The sequence below is a fragment of the Anolis sagrei genome, chromosome 8 (genome assembly GCF_037176765.1).
Source record: "Anolis sagrei isolate rAnoSag1 chromosome 8, rAnoSag1.mat, whole genome shotgun sequence".
Taxonomy (NCBI): domain Eukaryota; kingdom Metazoa; phylum Chordata; class Lepidosauria; order Squamata; family Dactyloidae; genus Anolis; species Anolis sagrei.
The window spans coordinates 26,428,509-26,450,376 of NC_090028.1; the positions used below are offsets into that span (position 1 = coordinate 26,428,509).

The following is a 21,868-nucleotide window of genomic DNA, read 5'->3' on the forward strand; positions in this document are numbered from 1 at the left end:
CCTCGGAGAAGGTGCTGAGAAATGATGGTGCACCTTGGACAGCTCCTCTAAAGTTTGGACTAGAAACCAAAGTGGATTCTCTTAATCAAGGTCCGATATGGAAACGATGGGAAATCTGAGCCATTCCTTCTCCCCGCATCCCACCTTTGTGCCTCCAATCAATACTCGATGATTGAGAAGGTGCCAAGAAATGAAGATGCATCTTGGACAGATCCTCTAAAGTTCGGACTAGAAACCAAAACAGTTCGGAGTAGAAACCAAAACCTAGCCAACTTCTGATATGGAAACGACGGCAAATCTGAGCCATTCCTTCTCCCGCATCCCACTTTTGTGCCCCCAATCCATACTCAGTGATTGAGAAGGTGCCGAGAAATGATGAATCTTGGACATCTCCTATGAAGTCCAGACTAGAAACCGGAGCCGCATACTCCTAACCAATATCTGATATGGAAATGACGACAAATCTGAGCCGTTCCTTCTCCCCGCATCCCACCTTTGTGCCCCTAATCTGTACTCAGTGATTGAGAAGGTGCCGAGAAATGACGATGCACCTTGGACAGCTCCTTTGAAGTTTGGACTAGAAACCAAAGCGGATTCTCTTAATCAAGGTCTGATATGGAAACGATGGGAAATCTGAGCCGTTCCTTCTTCCCGCATCCCACCTTTGTGCCCCCAATCTGTACTCAGTGATTGAGAAGGTGCCGAGAAATGATGATCCATTTTGGAGAGCTCCTCTAAAGTTTGGACTAGAAACCGAGGTGGATTTTCTTAATCAAGGTCTGATATGGAAACAACGGCAAATCTGAGCCGTTCCTTCTCCCTGCATCCCACCTTTGTGCCCCCAATCCGTACTCGGTGATTGAGAAGGCGCCCAAGGGAGTTCTATACCTTTCTTTCTTCCGACGCTTTGTTTCCCTCCCTCTTTATTCCTTTTCTCTTTTTTGGTGACTTTATTATCACAGGCGCAAAAGCAGGCCCGATACCGGCCCCATTTGGTTAATGATCCCGGCGATAAGCGCGATTCCGATAACTTCCCGGCCAGCTGGCTGGTGGGAGCCAATCGGATGCCGTCTTTGCCAGGAAACCGATGGGGAGATAAGATAAGGGCGGAATTGTATTAACCTGCAGGGTGGTGAAACAAGCCCGGCACCACCAATGATCCAAGATTAGGGGCAGCGAGGCGGCAGAGAGAGAGAAAGAGAGAAAAGGAGAGCCTGTGCCCGCCGCGCAAACACCACCGAGAGACGGACTTTGTTCCCTGCGATAATCGGAGAGATTGGCTCCAGCCATTAGCCGGACTGGGCCGGGCTTTGATTAATAGGCGCGTCATCGGAGTTTCTGTTCTTGGACTGTTTTCCATTAGGAACACAGGACTGGAATGCCCTAAAAGGCGCCGAAGCCTGTCCAGTCTTGGCCGCTAAGAAGGGTCAGCCCCGGTTGGGGCTTGGATGGGAGGCCACTGATGGATCTCACCTGTCCAAGCAAGTTCTGAGTCTTCCTTGCCCAAGAAAATCCTATAAACGCATGGGGTTGCTATATGTCAACAGGACACATACACACATAGCTTGAGTTTGAATGCTAAGTAGGGTTGGCCCTGGTTAGGACTTGGATGGGAAGCCACCAATGGATTCCACCTGTCCAAGCCACCTCTGAGTCTTCCTTGCCAAAGAAAACCCTATTAAATGCATGAGGTTGCTATATGTCAACAGGACACATACACATCTAGTTTGAGTTTGAGTGCTAAGTAGGGTCGACCCTGGTTTGGGCTTGGATGGGAGGCCACTGATGGATCCCACCTGTCCAAGCCCCCTCTGAGTCTTCTTTGCTAAAGAAAATCCTATTAAATGCACGGAGTTGCTATATGTCAGCAGGGCACATACACACCTAGCTTGAGTTTGAATGCTAAGTAGGGTTGGCCTTGGTTAGGACTTGGGTGGGAGGCCATCGATGGATCCCACCTGTCCAAGCCACCTCTGAGTCTTCCTTGCCCAAGAAAATCCTATTAAACGCATGGGGTTGCTATACGTCAACAGGGCACATACACACCTGGCTTGAGTTTGGATGCTAAGCAGGGTTGGCCCTGGTTAGGACTTGGATGGGAGGTTGCTGATGGATCCCACCTGTCCAAGTCGTCCTTGCCCAAGAAAATCCTATTAAACGCATGGGGTTGCTATATGTCAACAGGGTACATATGCACCTAGCTTGAGTTTAGATGCTAAGCAGGGTTGACCCTGGTAAGGACTTGGGTGGGAGGCCACCGATGGATCCCACCTGTCCAAGCCACCTCTGAGTCGTTCTTGCCCTAGAAAATCCTATTAAATGCATGAGGTTGCTATATGTCAACAGGACACATACACATCTAGTTTGAGTTTGGGTGCTAAGTAGGGTTGGCCCTGGTTAGGGCTTGGATGGGAGGTTGCTGATGGATCCCACCTGTCCAAGCCACCTCTGTGTCTTCCTTGCCCAAGAAAACCCTATTAAACACATGGGGTTGCTATATGTCAACAGGGTGAACACACACACCTGGCTTGGGTTTGGATGCTAAGCAGGGTCGGCCCTGGTTAGGACTCGGATGGGAGGCCATTGATAGATCCCACCTGTCCAAGCCACCTCTGAGTCTTCCTTGCTCAAGAAAATCCTATTAAATGCATGGGGTTGTTATATGTCAACAGGACACATATACACTTAGCTTGAGTTTAGGTGCTAAGTAGGGTCATCCCTGGTTAGGACTCGGATGGGAGGCTGCCAATTAATCCTAGCTGGTTTCAGAGGAACGAATTGGAAAAACCACCTCTGGGTACTAGTACTATATTATCATTATATGCATAATTATATACAGAGGTCTCAATACCATAAAGTCATCGGATGGGAGACTAAAGTTGAATCCCAGCTGCTTTCAGAGGAAGGAATTGTCCAAACCACCTCCACGCCCAAGAAAACCCTATTAAATGCATGAGGTCGCCGTAAGTCAATAGACTTAATGGGATATACAAAGACAGGGTAGTCTAAATACCCTAAAAGCACCAAATCACATCCGGTCTTGAATGCTAAGCATGGTCAGCCCTGGTTAGGACTTGGGTGGGAGACCGCCAATGAATAGCAGGTGATATTTCAGAGGAAGGAACCAGCAAATCCACCTCTTGAGTCTTTCTTGCCTAAGCAATCCTTTCAAACTTAATATGTTTGCCATAAGTCGACAGGCAACGTGAAGGCCCTTGCATACTCTAATGCATCGTTGGTGAGAAATGAATGAGATGAACTTAATCTCTTAACACAGAAAGGCAAAGATGGCTATTTATGTGATAGCCATAACAGGTGATTTCATGAAAACACTGCTCCAAGTGTTGTTTTCTATGTGAGGCACATTATGTGCAGAATAAATCCCTCCATTACAGCATTAAATTGTGGAGTATCCAATGAGACTCAAGGAAGACCTGAACCTTTGTCTATGGGAAGAAAAAACCAAAATACTATGCTTATTTACTTGTACACAGTGCAGTGCTTTCTTGATGGTTACGCTGTTCAACATATGCTGCTACCTGGGTGTCCACTTCTCCGGAGGCCGGATGGCCATCTGTCGGGAGGGATTGAATTGTGTTTTCCTGCCTGGCAAAATGGGGTCAGGCTAGATAGCCCTTGGAGGCCTCTTCCAAAAGTATGATTGTATGATTTTATGACAGCCAAGGGAGGGTGAAAGGGGATAGTTGGCTTGCCCTATTTTAGTCCTGGAACGGTTTGCCTCCTCCTCCTCCTCCTCTCCTCTGCTTATCAGGGCCTGCGTGTTTTCCTCTGGTGGGGATAGATACACACAAGATGGAGTGCTCTGACATGGAAAGTGTCAGGCAAAGGCTCTTATCGCAGAGACATGGTCTCCTGACCCAAACGCAACTGATTAGCCGGCAAGAAACGCAGGAAGAGGAGGAGGACCAGGCAGAAAGAGAGAGAGAGAGAGAGAGAGAGAGGAAAAGAGAGGATGGCCTCTGGGCACCAAGGGGGCTCCTTGGCAGGAAGGCCAGGACTTGGCAAAGTAGGCATTGCCCCAAGGAAGCCGGTTTGGAAGGATGAGCAGCGGTCAGGAAATCAGGGGGATATTCCCCCTCTCCTTCCCAAAATAGGGAATAAGGAAATCAGTCCTTTTTTGGTTTCTCTGCTTGACCTTTCTTTGGAAAGAGCTCAAGTTCTTTAGAGCTTGTATATGAAGAAATGAGCTCCTCCTCCTCCTCCTCCTCTTCATCTTCTTTGTCTTCTTCTCTTCATCCTCTTCTTCATCTTCATCTTCTTCTTTGTCTTCCTCCTCCTCCATTTTCTTCCTCTATCTCCTCCTCCTCCTCCTTTTTCTCCTCTCCTTCATCTTCTTTATCTTCTTCTTTCACCTCCTCTTCTTCTTTTTCTTTCTCTTCCTCTTCCTCATCTTCCTCGCCCTCTTTCTCATCTTCTTCTTTTTCTTTTCCCTCCTCCTCCTCCTCCTCCTCCTCTTCATCCTCCTCATCTTCATCTTCTTCCACTTCGTCATCTTCCTCCTCCTCTTCTTCAACTTCTCTTTGTCTTCCTCCTCTTCATCCTCTTCCTCATCTTCATCTTCTTCTTTGTCTTCCTCCTCCTCCTCCGCCTCCATTTTCTTCCACTATGTCTTCCTCCTCCTTCCCCTCCTCTTTTTCCTCCTCCTCCTTTTCCTTCTCTCCTTCATCTTTATCTTATTCTTCTTTTGCCTCCTCTTCTTCCTCTTTTTCTTCCTCTTCCTCATCTTCCTCTTCCACCGCTCCTTCATCTTCTTTGTCTTCTTCTTCCCTTCCTCTTCTTGCTCTTTCTCTTCCTCCTCCTCATCTTCCTCTTCCTCCTCTCCTTCATCTTCTTTGTCTTCCTCCTCCTCCTCCTCATCTTTCTCTTTCTTCTCCTCCTCTTCATTTTCTTTGTCTTCTTCTTCTTCCTCATCTTCCTCCTCCTTCTCTTCATCATCCTCTTCTTCTCCTTCTTCCTCCTCCTTCTCCTCTTATCCCAATAAGGCCTCCAGTATTTTTTTTTGCTGGTCATGGGGTCTCTGTGTGCCAAGTTTGGTCCAATTCCATCTTTGATGGACTTGAGTGCTCATTAATTGCAGGTGAACTATCAATCCCAGTATCTATAACTCAGGATGTAGATGAGCTACAACTCCTATAAATCCCTCCAAAGTCTTTCAGTATGTTTTTTGGTCATGTGGGTTCTATGTGCCAAGTTAGTTCTAGGTCCATCGTTGGTGGGGTCCAGAGTGCTCTTAGATTGCAGGTGAACTATAAATTACAGGACGTACAACTCCTATAAATCATGCTGAATTCTCCCCAAACCTCTTTAGTATGTTCAGTTGCTTATCAATTCCTTTTGTTTGCTGTGTGACATAGAAAATAATAGGAAAGGGTTAAGGGAGAGGCAGTGGGCGGGGTTATGCAAATTCCACACCAATGGAGAGAGTAAGAAACACTGTGATGTCTGTGGTGGAGGAAACAGGTAAAATCTAGAATGGAATTGTCCCCTTATGAAAATCTTCACTTGGGTGGTGGGCAGTATGGTGTTTGTGGAGAACATTGGCAGGGCTTTTGGACATGTTCATGGTGCTCACTATAACCTGCAGTGTCACTGGAAGAAGGGCTATTGGTGTCTCCTGAGTAGTGGGAGCTGTAGCTGTTTGTGGAGGCCGGAAGCTGTCTGTGTAAGTGGACACCTCCGTTACTTACATACACACAACACATTCACATTTTGATTGTATTATGTGTATGTTGATGTAAATGTGTATAGATGTATAGATAGAAGATATATAGATAGATTATATCATTATATTATTAATATAAGAGAGAGGCATTGTATGCATGGATGGATGCAATTTCAAACTGCATTATACAGCAGTGTAGATCCAGCCTTAGAGCCCAGAGCATGCGGCCGATCCTTCAACCAAGATTTGTGACATACATTTGATCATAGCTAGTAATGAAAATTATTTTTTTATTTACGACATTTATATGCTGCCCTTCTCACCCCGAAGGGGACTCAGAGCGGCTTCCAAGGTATATATTACATATAATATATTATACTAGCTGTACCCTGCCACGCGTTGCTGTGGCCTATAGTAAATCTTTTCAAAGTAGAGGTAGATATCTGGAGTATTATGAAAGAGAGGTACTACCTATTCCTTCCCCCTTTTTCTCCCCCTTTCTCTCCTTTCTTCCTTCTCTACCTCTTTCTTTCTTTCTTTCTTTCTTTCCTTCTTTCGCTCCTTGGTTTCATCTTTCTCTCTTTCCTTCATTCCCTTCCCCTTTCTTCCTTTGGCTCCTTTCTTCCCTCCATGTTTCCTTCCTTCTTTCATTTTTTATTTCCTTTTCTCCTTCCTTCTTTACCTCTTTCCTGCCTTTCCCTCCTTTTATTTTTCTTTCCTTTCTACTTTCTCTTCTTCCTTCCTTCGGTACCTCTTTCTTTCCTGCCTTCCCTCCTTCCTTCCTTCCTTCCCAATGCTTACCAAACCCTTCTCATGGGAGTCCTATGTGCCACGTTTGGTTTAATTCCGTCGTTGGTGGAGTTCAGAATGCTTTGATTATAGGTAAACTATAAATCCCAGCAGCTACAACGGAGGGGGGTGGGAGGAGGAGGAGGAGTGCAGGAGTGGGGCCTCGGTGGGTGTGGGCGGGGCTTCGGCGGAGGGGGGTGGGAGGAGGAGGAGTGCAGGGGCGGGGCCTCGGTGGGTGTGGGCGGGGCTTTGGCAGAGCGGGGAGGGAGGTGCGCAGGATGCGTTGGCATGCTCAGTTTTTTGTCATTTTGTGAGTGTGTTGTTGTGTTTTTTTATTTTGATTCGATTTGTTTGTACCTTGTGGGTTGAGGTATGTGCATGGGAATTTTGGTTAATTTTCGTTGGGGGGTTTTTGAGTTTTGCTGTCCTGTTGGATGCCCCTTACAGATTTATATATATAGATTATTAGCATAGTACAATATCAGCATTAAACATTGCTATATTGCACTATACCACTACATTGTAATATTATTAGTAATATTAGGTAAAGGTTGTCCCCTGACATTAAGTCCAGTCATGTCTGACTCTGGGGTGTGGTGCTCACCTCCATTTCTAAGCCGAAGAGCCAGCGTTGTCCATAGACAGCTCCAAGGTCATGTGGCCAGCATGACTGCATGGAGCGCCGTTACCTTCCCACCGGAGCGGTACCTATTGATCTACTCACATTTGCATGTTTTCGAACTGCTAGGTTGGCAGAAGCTAGGGCTGACAGCAGAAGCTCACACCGCTCCCTGGGATCTAACCTGCGACCTTTTGGTCAACAAGCTCACATGTAATATAAATATATAATTATAATATTATATTATTATTATATTGCATTACATTATAATATTATAAATATATGTATATACAATATATTATATTATTAAAATAGCATAGGAGACAAGGTGGAACTGTCCCCTGGCTCCCTCTCTCTTCACTCTGGCCCAGAGCGACATATAGGAATATGCTTATGTTATATCATCATCATCTATATATATAAAAATTCTCTGTGCATAATGAGTACCTTAAAGACAAAAGAACCAATGAACGAAATCACACCAAATTTGGCAACAAAACGTCTCACAACACAAGGAGAGACCATCATTAAAAAAAAATATGATTTTGTCATTTGGGAGTTGTAGCTGCTGGGATTTATAGTTCACCTCCAATCAAAGAGCATTCTGAACTCTATCAACGATGGAATTGAACCAAACTTGGCAAACAGAACTCCCATGTCCAACAGAAAATACTGGAAGGGTTTGGTGGGCATTGACCTTGAGTTTGGGAGTTGTAGTTCACCTACATCCAGAGAGCACTGTGGACTCAAACAATGATGGATCTGGACCAAACTTGGCACAAGCACTCAATATGTCCAAATATGAACAGAGGTGGGGTTTGGGGGAAATAGACCTTGACATTTGGGAGTTGTAGTCACTGGGATTCACAGTTCACCTACAATCAAAGAGTATTCTGAACCCCACAAATGACAGAATCGGGGCAAACTTCCCACACAGAACCCCCATGGCCAACAGAAAATACTTAAGGCCATCCAGTCCAACTCCCGTCATCAGGGCAAGAAAACATTAATCAGAGCCCTCCTGACAAACCTCCCTCCAGCTATAGATATAGATAAATATATATGATTCACACACAGAGATATAGTATCCTAGATTTGAAAGGGACCCCTAAAGAAGGACAATGATATGTTGCATGTTCCAGGGTGGGCAAACCAGACACTCTCCACATCAACACGGACAAAGAAACAACAAGAAATACTGTTTACCCACAAATATAAATTACATATATTAGAAACCAACACTTTCTCATTACTTTATTTTCCAAATCAACAGACTGGGCCACAGCAACACCTGGCAGGGGACAGCTAGTATATTATATTATTTTAAGAGAGAGGCAGGCAGTGCGTGCATGCATGGACGCAGTCTCAAACTGCATTATATGGCAGTGTAGATTCAGCCTTAGAGCCCAGCGCATGTGGCTTATCCTTCAGCTGGGATGTATCTCTTGCAAATGCTGATCTATGGAAGGGTGGCATTTATCAGTTGGAGGTATATCCTAATCCAGGGCAGTTTTTTTTTCTTTTGCTGATGAATTACGGTTATGGGAAGTGCAAAAGGGGTGATTTCGGAATGAAACATTCCAAAAAGCCTTGACCGGATCTCCCAAGCGCTGTGTTACTTTTGCTAATCCCACACGGAGCAAAGCAGCATCAATCGTGTGGGTGGGCTTTTGCTTAAAGCGTGGGGTCCGTCTCTTTCTCTCTCCGCCGTAAATCAAACCAAGCTTTGGCATCTGGCTTCAGGAGCATTTAAAAACCCTCCCAATGGATGCAAAAAGGGGAAACTTACATGTACTACAAAGTGCCATGGATTCCTCTTTTCGGCATCATTTCTAAAGTCAATTGAATTAGCCACAATCTCTTTGCGTCCTTCTGTTCTTTGCCAAAACTGTGCAGAATTGTAATGTACTTTTCAAGTCTCTTTCTGTGATTTTATTTATTTATATTTATATATTCCATTCTAATGTATTGTCAAAGACCTCACAACCTCTGTGGATGCTTGCCATAGATGCAGGCAAAACATCAGGAGAGAATGCTTCTAGAACAAGGCCATATAGCCCGAAAAACCTACAACAAACCATTCCATTCTAATGTTTGTGTGTTGTAGGCTTTTCAAGTTGTAATTCATGTCATTTATAGTGTCGGGAACCACGTTGAGTCTCGCTTAAGAGAGGAAAGTGGGATGTAAACAAACAAAGAATTTATTATTATTATTATTATTATTATTATTATTATTATTATTATTTCTGATGGCAGAAGGGAGGTGGATTGGATGGCCTTTGCATGCCCCTTCCAACTTTGTGATTCTATGAAAGACCAGGATTTCTCCCTGCTCACATGCCTCTTTTCTGGATGTGTTTAAACAGTGGCTGAATGGCCATCTGTCGGGAGGGCTTTCATTGTGTCTTTATGTATGGCAAAATCAGGTTGAATCGGATGGCCCTTAGGTGCTCCTTCCAACTCTAGGATTCTATGATTCAGTCAATGGACCAATATAATTTCTATATTTAATAACAGGGTTGGACTGGATGGCCTTTGGGTTCCCCTTCCAACCCTAGGATGCTATGATTCAATCAATGGACCAATCAATCCATGTCTGTATTTAACAATGGTGTTGGACTGAATGGTCCTTGGGTGCCCCTTCTAATTGTAGGATTCTGTGATTCAATCAATGGCCAATCAATCAATGTCTATATTTAATTATAGCTTTGGATTGGATGGCCTTTGCGTTCTCCTTCCAACTCTGTGATTCCATGAAAGACTAGAATTTCTCCCTGCTCGCTTGTCTCTTTTCTGGATGTCTTTAAGCAGTGGCTGGATGGCCATCTGTCGGGAGGGCTTTCATTGTGTCGTTCTGCATGGCAGAAGGGAGGTGGACTGGATGGCCTTTGCATGTCCCTTCTAATTGTAGGGTTCTATGATTCAATCAATGGACCAATCAATTAATTTGTATAATTAACAATGGGGTTGGACTGGATGGCCTTTGGGTGCCCCTTCCAACTCTGTGATTTTATGAAAGACTAGGATTTCAGCCTGCTCATGTGTCTCTTTTCTGGATGTGTTTAAACAGTGGCTAGATGGCCATCTGTCTGGAGGGCTTTCATTGTGTCGTTCTCCATGGAAAAATCAGGTTGGACTGGATTGCCATTGGGTGCTCTTTCTAATAGTAGGATTCTATGATTCAATCAGTGGACCAATCAATCCATTTCTATATTTAATAATAGGGTTGGACTGGATGGCCTTTGGGTTCCCCTTCCAACCTTAGGATGCTATAATTCAATCAATGGGCCAATCAATCCATTTCTATAGTTAATAATAGGGTTGGACTGGATGGCCTTTGGGTGCCCTTTCCAACCCTAGGAAGCTATAATTCAATTAATGATCCAATCAATCCATGTCTATATTTAATAATAGGGTTGGACTGGATGGCCTTTGTGTGCCCCTTCCAAATCTAGGATTCTATGATTCAATTAATGATCCAATCAATCCATTTCTATATTTAATAATAGGGTTGGACTGGATGGCCTTTGTGTGCCCCTTCCAAATCTAGGATTCTATTATTCAATTAATGATCCAATCAATCCATTTCTATATTTAATAATAGGGTTGGACTGGATGGCCTTTGTGTGCCCCTTCCAAATCTAGGATTCTATGATTCAATTAATGGGCCAAATCAATCCATTTCTATATTTAATAATAGGGTTGGACTGGATGGCCTTTGGGTGCCCCTTCCAACCCTAGGATGCTATAATTCAATCAATGGGCCAATCAATCCATGTCTATATTTAATGATAGGGTTGGACTGGATGGCCTTTGGGTGCCCCTTCCAACCCTAGGATTCTATGATTCAATCAATGGGCCAATCAATCCATTTCTATAGTTAATAATAAGGTTGGACTGGATGGCCTTTGGGTGCCCCTTCCAACCCTAGGATGCTATAATTCAATTAATGGGCCAATCAATCCATGTCTATATTTAATAATAGGGTTGGACTGGATGGCCTTTGGGTGCCCCTCCTAACTCTAGGATGCAGTGATTCTTATGCCTGGAGTAAGGGAGCCTCTCCATTTGGCTTCATTAGGACCCTCTGCTTGGAGCACGCTTAATGGCCCCGATGGGCCGATAAGCGCCTGGGTTTAATGGCCAAGATAACATGGAAATCGGGCGGCCGAAAATGTTTTAGCTGCACCTTCATCTTTCAGCGGGCAGATAAGGTGGCAGCTAAGCAATACCACAGATGGATGGGAAAGGGAGACTCCCCTTGGGTTGGGAAACAGGGAGAAAATGGAGAAATGGACAAAGCGAAGGAAGGAGGAGGCCCTAGAAAGGGAGGCTGGATGAGATCCAGTGCGGACGGGCGCCCTGCGTGGGCTTTGAAACCGGATTGCTCCGTTCCGTTGATCCACATCAAACGCTCTGGAGAAGGAAGTAAAAGGTTCCAGAAAAGCAGTCACCTACATCAGGAAAGAGAGAGGAGACTCTCGGCATGCGCTGCGCACGTTGAGCAGTTCACATTCCCAAACTCAGCCCTTTGTGGGAGCTACAACTCCCAAAACTCTGTGTTTGGAGAAGCCGCAGCCCGAGTTCACATTCCCAAGCTCGGCCCTTTGTGGGAACTACAACTCCCAAAACTCTGTGTTTGGAGACGCCGCAGCCTATTGCTTTTGCAAGCAAAGGGATCCATTTGGGTTTGGATCTGGTGCGCTGCGAAGCATAATTATTCCCTCCCAATTGTTATAATGTTGATGCAGTTTGACGCCACTTTTTAACCTCTGTAGAATCATAGGAGTTATAGTTTTACAAGGTCTTGAGGCTTTTTCTGGCAAACCAAGACTCCATTTTTATTTGTCGTGTCAGAAGTGGACCAAGGGTGCGGTTGTAATGTATTTAAAAAACACAAAGTTTAGAAAACTTGGCATGATACTAAATGTCCTTTGACCAGAATCTGGCCGCTTGGATGCCTCTGGTGTTGCTATAAGAAGGTCCTCCATTATGCATGTGCCAGGGCTCAGACCACATTGTTGTTGGTGGTCTGTGGTTCGTTCTTCTCCGCACTCGCATGTCATGGACTCCACTTTGTCGCCCCATTTTTGCATCTCGTGGTTCCAGAGCTCAGTCTGTTCAGCACCTTCCAAGTCACCCAATCTTCTTGTGTGCTCAGGAGGGAGTCTCTCATTTGGTATCAGCCATGGATTGAACTCCTGAGTTTTAGCCTGCCACTTTTGGACTCTAGCTTGCTGAAGTGTTCCTGCAAGTATCACTGTAGATCTTAGAAAACTATTTCTTGATTTAAGGTGTTGGCATGCTGGCTGATATCCGAACAGGGGGTGGGCCGGAGATGTCACCACCTTGGTTCTTTCATTATTGGCTGTGACTTCCCAGCAGATGTCAGGTGACGCTAAACAGTATAATTTCTCCAGCGGTGTAGGGTGTAGACATCCTGTGATAATGCGGCATGTCTCATTAAGAGCCACATCCATGCATGCCACATTGGGCATGCGTACTCAGCAGCAGAATAGCATAGTGCAAGGGCAGATGTCTTCACTGTGTCCAATTGTGATCCCCAGGTTGTGCCAGTCAGCTTTCGTATGATATTGTTTCTAGCGCCCACTTTTCTCCAGTGGTGTAGGGTGTAGACATCCTGTGACAATGTGGTATGTCTCATTAAGAGCCACATCCACTGTTTTAACGTGGTGCTATGTAAACCACCCTGGGCATGCATACTCAGCAGCAGAATAGCAAAATGCAAGAGCAGATGTCCTCACTGTGTCCAATTGTGATCCCCAGGTTGTGCCAGTCAGATTTCGTATGATATTGTTTCTAGCGCCCACTTTTTGATTAATATTCAAGCAGTACTTGTTGTAAGTCAGAGACCCGCCTACCTTCATGACCGCTTCTCCGCCCACAAACCTGCCCGTTCTCTTCAATCTTCGGGGGAGGCCCTCCTTTCGCCTCTTCCTCCATCACAGGCTCAACTTGTGGAAACGAGGGAGAGAGCCTTCTCCGCGGTGGCCCCCCAACTCTGAACTCACTACCTGGTGAGATTAGGCAAGCCCCTACCATAGCAGCCTTCAAGAAGGATCTCAAAACTTGGCTTTTCCGTTGCGCTTTTGGAGAGTGACCATGTACCTCTTTTTTGTCATTCCTCCCATAATGTTGTCCTCTTATTGTACTTCCCTTTGCCTCTGTGAAAGCCTGTCTTCACTATTCCATCTCCTACAAGTTTATCCCTCACAAACATTTCTTCTTTTTCTCATCCAGAGTTTTCTCATTTTATGTTGTACATGTGGCTCGCTCATTGTGATTGATTTCTCATTCCATTATTTTGTTGTTTTATTTTTTAAATTTTTTCCTGTTAACGTATTTTTGGGCTCGGCCTCATGTAAGCCGCCCCGAATCCCCTTTGGGGAGATTAGTGGCGGGGTATAAATAAAGATTATTATTATTATTATTATTATTATTATTATTATGGTATGCTGCAATGCTCCAGTGGGATTCCTTCCCAGGTCATCCTCAGAGCTTGAGATGATGTCTCTTCTTGAAGTGAAAACCCACACGCCCGTATTTTAGATGGATTAGGAATCAGCTGTTTTTCCATGTAATACAGCTGTAAGAGCACCTCAAGCTTCAGAGAGCTTCTGTTCAACCATTTCAAAGCTCCCTGCTTGGGTGGTGATGGCGCGATCATCAGCATAAATGAAACACGACCATCAATATAGATGAAACTTTACACAAATGATCAGCCACTGCCAGAAGGGACAGAGAGTTTAATCTATGCTGACGATCTACAACTCCATTGATCCGATGACATTGAGCCATGGCAGTTCAAGCGGGGCCAAACTGCATTACTTCTAAATGTACGAGGGTTGAATGAAAAGTAATGCCTCCACCTTCGTAACTCCTCAACAGATGGCAGTACTGGTATGCAGCAGGTACTGGCTTGTTCAGTAGACTCTCCTCTACAGTTCCGTTTTGACGGGAAGCCTTAGCATTGAACAGTTGTGTTGTTAAAGTGCGAAGTATGGAACCCTGCGCAGACGGTCGGTCAATGCAACTTAAGCAACATGCAGTCATTGAATTCTTGACAGCAGAAGGTGTCACCCTGAGGGAGATTAATCAGAGAATGCAAGCTGTTTATGGTGATTGTGGTGATGTGAGTACTGTGCATCGTTGGGCGAGAAAGTTTAAAGATGTTGAGGTGGGAACATCCGACTTGCAGGACAAAGAGTTGGACATCCTGTGACAGCAACCACTGAGTTTCACAAGCAAAAGGTTGACAGATTGATTCAGCACGATCGTCGTATCACTCAGAGAGAATTTTCAAGCATAATCGGCATTTCACAAGAACATTTGGGTCACATTAATGCTTTGCTTGGCTATTGGAAGATCTGTGCACAATGGGTTGTGAAAACAGAGTGTCGACTTCTTCCGTGACGGCTTCAGAAAACTTGTTCATCGTTGGCAGAAATGTATCCAATTGTCTGGTGATTATGTGGGAATTATGTGGTGATTATGTGGGAAAGTGAATAGGGTTGACTGAATATTGTTTTAATTACTGTTATGATAATTGGTTATAATTAATTGCTATTGTTTTAACTCTGTATGTATTTATGATTTTATACTGTGCTATTGATTTGTGGCATCGAATTGCTGCCTTTGTTAGCCGCTCTTGAGTTCCCCCCACCCCACCCCGCGGGTTGAGAAGGGCAGGGTAAAAATGCTGCAAATAAATAAACAAATAATAAATAGTGGTAGATAAAGAGCAAAATCTAAGGATTATTTCTGCATTTGATTTATTAAAATATTCCCATCCAAACCCAAGTAACGAAGGTGGAGGCATTACTTTTCATTCAACCCCCGTAGATTACGGTTGGCTCGGTACTGCCGTATAATGCAGTCTGAAACTCATAGAGTGCCTTATATGGATCTATATTGAGCATATAATTCAGTTTCAGGCTGTGTTAGATGGCAATGTAGATCCAGCCATAGACTCTTGAGACCCACACTCTCTCGGCCTCAAAGGGCAACAGAAGAAAAACCCCATAAGTTGGAAACAACATTGCATTTTTGCATTTAGTTTCCGTCTGATGCAAAGAGAAAGTCATTAATGAATGTATATTTCTCGTATTTATTAATAGCTGAGCTGGAGATGATGACTTCCGAGGAGGGGAAAAAACTGTGGGCCAAGCAGAATGTGCCGGAAGGATTGTCGTGGGGTCCCTATCGGGGCAACATCCAAAGCGAAGCCTCATCTCCTGGACATGGAGAGCAGGTAAAGATACAAAGCAATTGCTTATAGTCGCTAAGAAAATTATTTTTCCCATGTGGAACGGTTTTCCTTTTGGTGTATTGCAATTCCCAGCTTTGGGGGGAATTCTGGGATTTGCAATCCATCCAAAGGATAATCATCCCAAGCTTTTCTGGTAGCAAAGTGACCGTCCACAGGTAACAACCTCCCCTGTGCAGCTAATCCTATTATTTCTCGAAAGCTTCCCTTTTTGTAACAGACCTTGCAATGTTTCCTTTTGAAATCCCAACAGGAGACAGGCTTAATTTCCCGCTGCTGCGCTGCAGTTCCGTTGGGTTCAGGCCATTTAATCCGCATTCAGCAACCGTGAGCGCATGCAGGTGACCAATGAATGTGCAAAAAGATGCACAAGAGTCAAGGCAAAAAAGGGAAAGAGCATCTTGATGCATCTGCACTATAGAGTGAGTGCAGTTTTGACACCCCTTTAATTGCCACGACGGAATCCTGGGAGTTCTAGTTTGACAAGGCAGGAACACTCTGTTGTAGGGAAGATTAAACCTCTTGCAAAACTACAACTTGGCTGAAACTGCATTAGTTCTATTGCATAAATGCACCCAAAGTCATAAATGGGATTTAGGTGAAATCTGCAAAAATAAAAGGACGTTGCTGCGGATAACAAATCCTAAATTTGGATATGCAATCATCTGGATTGTGGAATCAGGTGGGAAAGAAAGAAGGGAAGGAGGGAGGGGAAGATGAAGAATAAGGGAAGGGAAGGGAAGGGGAGGAGGAGGAGGAGGAGGAGGAGGGAGAAAAATAGAGGGCATGGTGGAGGGAGGAAAAGGAAAGAAAGGAAAGATGGAAAGAAGGGGGAAAGGAAGGAACGAAGGACTGAAGAAAAAATGAAGGGAGGGAGGATGGGAGGAAAAGAAAGAAGGAAGGTGAAAAGAAGGGTGGAAGGAGAAAAAAGAAAGGGAAGAAGAAAGAAAGGATAGAAGAAAAAGAAATTGGAGAGAAAGTGGGGAGGATGGATGGAACGAAGGCAGGCAGGGAGGAAGGAAAGAAGGAAGGAAAGAAGAAGGGAAAGAAAGAAGGAGGGAAGGAAGGAAAGAAGAAGATAAAGAAGGAAATAAGGAGGGAAAGAAAGAAGTAAGAAAAGAAGGTGGGAAGGAAGGAAGGAAAGAGGAAGGTAAAGAAAGAAGGACAAGGGGAAAGAAAGAAGCTAAGAAAGAAGGAGTGAAGGAAAGAAGGAGGGAAAGAAGTAAAGAAGGAGGGGCAGAAAGAAGGAAGGAAGGAAAGAAGGAGGAAAAGAATAAAGGAAGGAAAGGAAATAAAGGGAGGGAGGGAGGGCGGGAGAAAAAGGAAAAAGGAAGTAATGGAGGGAGGGAGGGGGGAAGTGAAGCAGGAAGGAAAGAATGGAAAGAAGTGAACAAGGAAGGAAGGAAGGAAGGAAGGAAGGAAGGAAGGAAGGAAGGAAGGAAGGATAGAACAAACGAAGAGAGGGTGGAAGGAAGGGAAGCAGGAAGGAAAGAAAGAGGAAGGAAAAGAAAGAAAAGGGAGAAAGGTAGAAAGGAAGGAAAAGAAAGAAAGAAAGAAAGAAAGAAAGAAAGAAAGAGAAAGAGTCAACGGGGGAGGAGGGAAGGCAGTTGAGTCAGGGCTGGGAACCATCAACAGGGCTTGATAAGGGAAGCTGCTGAAATGGGAGCAAAAATATTTAGACAATAAACGAAGTATCAGAAAAAAGCAGCCGAGGCCTATCTTTAAGAAATCAATCATCCTGCACCGGTTGTCTGGACATGCGGCGCCACAGGAGAGATAGCCGCCAAGCTGGCAAGATAAGGGTTAATCAAGGATTTAATTCGGCGCAAAAAAAAGAAGGAAAGAAAGGAAGATAAAACTGGGAGGCTGGAGTTGAGAGACAGAGCGAGAAAGAGAAGGAAGGGAGAGGCGGACCAGCACCACTGAAGAGCCTTGGACTGGTTCCCAGTAGACCCACCGCATCCTCCCTTTTCTCCTCCCAAACTTCCCCCCAAAAAGATTTACTCTTCCCTAGGTCAAAGGGCAAGAGTTGGAAGTCAATAAAGGTACATTTGTGGGGGTTTCGTACGTTTGGGGGTTCAAAGGATGGGGAGGCCGAAAGGGTCCCCAAAATGTGCATAAGCTCCAGAACTAGAACCACATTCATAACATTCAGAAACCAATAGACCAGTGGTTCTCAACCTTCCTAATGCCGCAAGCCCTTAATACCATTGATTTCATCATTTGGGAGTTGTAGTTGCTGGGGTGTTTACTTAACCTACAACTTAAGAGCATTCTGAACTCCACCAAGGATGGAATTGAACCAAATGTGGCACACAGAACTCCCACGACCAAGAGAAAATACTGGAAGAGTTTGGTGGGCATTGACCTTGAGTTTTGGAGTTGTAGTTCACCTACATCCAGAGAGCACTGTGAACTCAAACAACGATGGATCCGGAGCAGACTTGGCACAGATACTCAATATGCCCAAATGTGAACACTGGTGGAGTTTGGAGAAAATAGATCTTGACACTTGCGGGTGGTAGTTGCTGGGATTTATAGTTCACCTACAATCAAAGAAGATTCTGAACCCCACCAGAAAGGGAATTGGGCCAAACTTCCCACACAGAACTCCCATGGCCAAGAGAAAATACTGAAAGAGTTTGGTGGGCATTGACCTTGAGTTTTGGAGTTGTAGTTCACCTACATCCAGAGAGCACTGTGGACTCAAACAACGATGGGTCTGGACCAGACTTGGCACAGATACTCAATATGCCCAAATGTGAACACTGGTGGAGTTTGGAGAAAATAGTCCTTGACATTTGGGAGTTGTAGTTGCTGGGATTTATAGCTCACCTACAATCAAAGGATTCTGAACCCCACCACCGAGAGAATTGGGCCAAACTTCCCACACAGAACTCCCATGACCAAGAGAAAATACTGGAAGAGTTTGGCATTGACCTTGAGTTTTGGAGTTGTAGTTCAACTACATCCGGAGAGCACTGTGAACTCAAACAACAATGGATCTGGACCAAACTTGGCACAAATACTCAATATGCCCAAATGGTAACACTGGTGGAGTTTGTGGAAAATAGACCTTGAGATTTGGGAGTTGTTGCTGGGATTTATAGTTCACCTACAATCAAAAGAGCATTCTGAACCCCACCAACGATAGAATTGGGCCAAACTTCCCACACAGAACTCCCATGGCCAAGAGAAAATACTGGAAGAGTTTGGTGGGCATTCACCTTGAGTTTTGGAGTTGCAGTTCACCTACATCCAGAGAGGACTGTGAACTCAAACAACGATGGATCTGGGTCAAACTTGGCACAAATACTCAATATACCCAAATGTGAACATTGGTGTAGCTTGGGGGAAATAGTCCTAGACATTTGGGAGTTGTAGTTGCTCTGATTTATAATTCACCTACAACCAAAGTGCATTGGTTGTGGGAGTTGTAGTCCAAAACACCCGGAGGGCTGAAGTTTGCCCATGCCTGCTTTAGACCATCCACCTTCTCCCTATATTATTCTTATCACTTTTTGTAATTTTTATATTATTATTTGTTTATTTTGGGAAGGGAAAGATTTCGCAATATTTTTACTGGAATCCGACAAGAGAGAGAGAGATCTTCCACTCCTCTTTCGATCTGATCTTGATTTCAAATTCCTGGAACTTTTTATTTCTTTTGCCAAGAAAGAAAGGAGTCAGATTATAAAATGAATGTGGTTCAATACTAAGGTTCAATTCTATGAGAACCTGGGACTTGTAGTTTGGTGAGGCCCTGGCACATTTTGGCATAAAATACAAAAGGCCTTGTAAAATTGTAACTCCCAGGATACCATATCAGTGAGCCATGTAATACTACAACTACCAGAATTTCACACTAGTGAACCTTGTGAAACTACAGCTCTCAGGATTCCATAGCAGTGGGATGTGTAATGCTACAACTCCAGAAATTTTGTAGCAGTGAACCTTGCAAAACTATAGCTCTCAAGATTCCATAGCAACGAGCCTTGTGAAACTACAACTACCAGAATTTCACACTAGTGAACCTTGTGAAACTACAGCTCTCAGGATTCCATAGCAGTGGGATGTGTAATGCTACAACTCCAGAATTTCATACCAGTGAACCTTGTAAAACTACAGCTCTCAGGATCCCATAGCAGTGAGCCTTGTGAAACTACAACTCCCAGGGTTACATAGCAGTGAACCTTGTAAAACTATAACTCCCGGGATTCCATAGCAGTGAGCTGTGTAATAATACAACTTCAGGAATTTCATAGCAGTGAACCTTGTAAAACTATAGCTCTCAGGATTCCATAGCAGTGAGCCTTGTGAAACTACAACTCCCAGGGTTACATAGCAGTAAACCTTGTAAAACTATAACTCCTGGGATTCCATAGCAGTGAGCTGTGTAATACTGTGTAATACTAAAACTCCAGGAATTTCATAGCAGTGAACCTTGTAAAACTACAACTCCCAGGATTCCATAGCAGTTAGCCATGTAATACGACAACACTCAGAATTTCATAGCAGTGAGCCTTGTAAAACTATAATTTTTGGGATTCCATAGCAGTGAGCTGTGTAATACTAAAACTCCAGGAATTTCATAGCAGTGAACCTTGTAAAACTACAACTCCCAGGATTCCATAGCAGTTAGCCATGTAATACGACAACACCCAGAATTTCATAGCAGTGAACCATGTAAAACAACAACAACACTTTATTTATATCCTGCCCTATCTCCTTGTGAGGACTCAGAATTTCATAGAAGTGAACCTTGCAAAACTACAACTCCCAGGATTCCACAGAAGTAAGCCATGTGAGTGAAAAATGTGCCAAACTGCATTCATTCGCAAACTCCAGGAACTTGTGCTTGCATGTGGCTCTAACGGGATCCCTTAATCCAAAAATGGTACCCGGTTTGGACAAATCCCGTCCACAGTCTTTGCTGGAAGGAATTCCCTTTCCCCTCGATGCCGGCTTCCGTTTAGAGCCGCCAAATCCCTCTCCTTCCCTTCCCTTCACTTCCTCTGGCACAAAACGGGGTCCGCACTGCCCCAGATCCAGCGTCCCAAGCGGATGCAACTGGGATCCAGTTTCCGATGGTTATCGGGGCCTCCGCAGATCGGAGACACTGACCTCTTTGTTTCGAGGGAGAACAAGGGAGGTTTATCCGACTCTTCTCTCTCCGTCCGGTCCCTTTGTGTATGTGTGTGTGTCTGGCAAGGCCAAGGCTGTGAACGGAGCCCCACCGGAATGGAGTCACACCGTGCGTGCGCCAATGTGGGCCTGTTTATAGGGGAACAAGGGGGAGATTTTGGGGAAAACTTGTCTGGAAAGGATGTGCACACCTATGGAATGGTCTCCATGAGTCCGTATTCAAGAGAGATGGGGGAAAACATCCAGAGAGCACTGTGGACTCAAACAATGATGGATTTGGACCAAACTTGGTATGAATATTCTATATGCCCAAATGTGAACACTGGTGGAGTTTGGGGAAAACAGACCTTGACATTTGGGAGTTGCAGTTGCTGGGATTTATAGTTCACCTACAATCAAAGAGCATTCTGAACTCCACGAACAATGGAATCGAACCAGACTCGCACACGCACACTCCTCTCTTACACACTCGTACGCTTCTGCTGATGGTGCAAGAAAAAGCAGCGGTCTCCATTCCAATGTGCCGCCAAGGAGTGACTCCTGTATCAAGGTATGTGTTTGGCCCAGAAAGAAGCACAAAAGTCATGCAAGAGCCTCTTTCTCTGGGGTGTTTTTAAAGCAAAGGCTAAATGGCCATCTGTTGGGACTGCTTTGATTGTGTATTGGCACACAGAACTCCCATAACCAAGAGAAAATACTGGAAGAGTTTGGTGGGCATTGACCTTGAGTTTTGGAGTTGTAGTTCACCTACATCCAGAGAGCACTGTGGACTTAAACAAGTATGGATCTGGACCATACTTGGCACAATATGCCCAAATGTGAACACTAGTGGAGTTTGGAGAAAATAATTCTTGACATTTGAGAGTTGTAGTTGCTGGGATTTATAGTTCACCTACAATCAAAGAGCATTCTGAACCCCACCAATGATGGAATTGAATCAGACTTTGCACAGAGAACTCCCATGACCAAGAGAAAGTATTGGAAGAGTTTGGTGGGCATTGACCTTGAGTTTTGGAGTTGTAGTTCACCTACATCCAGAGAGCACTGTGAGTTTAAACAACAATGGATCTGGACCATACTTGTCACAAATAGTCAATATGCCCAAATGTGGAGTTTGGGGAAAATAATCCTTGACATTTGAGAGTTGTAGTTGCTGGGATTTATAGTTCACCTACAATCAAAGAGCACTCTGAACTCCACCATTGAGAGAATTGGGCCATACTTCCCACAAGACCCCTATGACCAACACTGTGTTTTCTGATGGTTTTGAGATCCAAAAGCACCCCCAACACACACAATGTCCAAAACAGATTTCAGCGCCTGGTAGGCTGTTAGGAATTGTGGG

General features: G+C 44.5%; 1 protein-coding gene across 3 annotated transcripts in view; it reads left to right on the forward strand.

The window, feature by feature from the left end:
• The window catches only part of ZFPM1 (zinc finger protein, FOG family member 1), a 157,553-nt gene that overhangs the window by 116,944 nt on the left and 18,741 nt on the right, over nucleotides 1–21,868 (forward strand). For all 3 annotated transcript variants that reach the window (XM_060787914.2, XM_060787915.2, XM_060787916.2), the window contains one exon: nucleotides 15,230–15,363. In XM_060787914.2, the coding sequence (XP_060643897.2) occupies nucleotides 15,230–15,363 (134 nt within the window). The remainder of the gene's footprint in view (nucleotides 1–15,229; nucleotides 15,364–21,868) is intronic.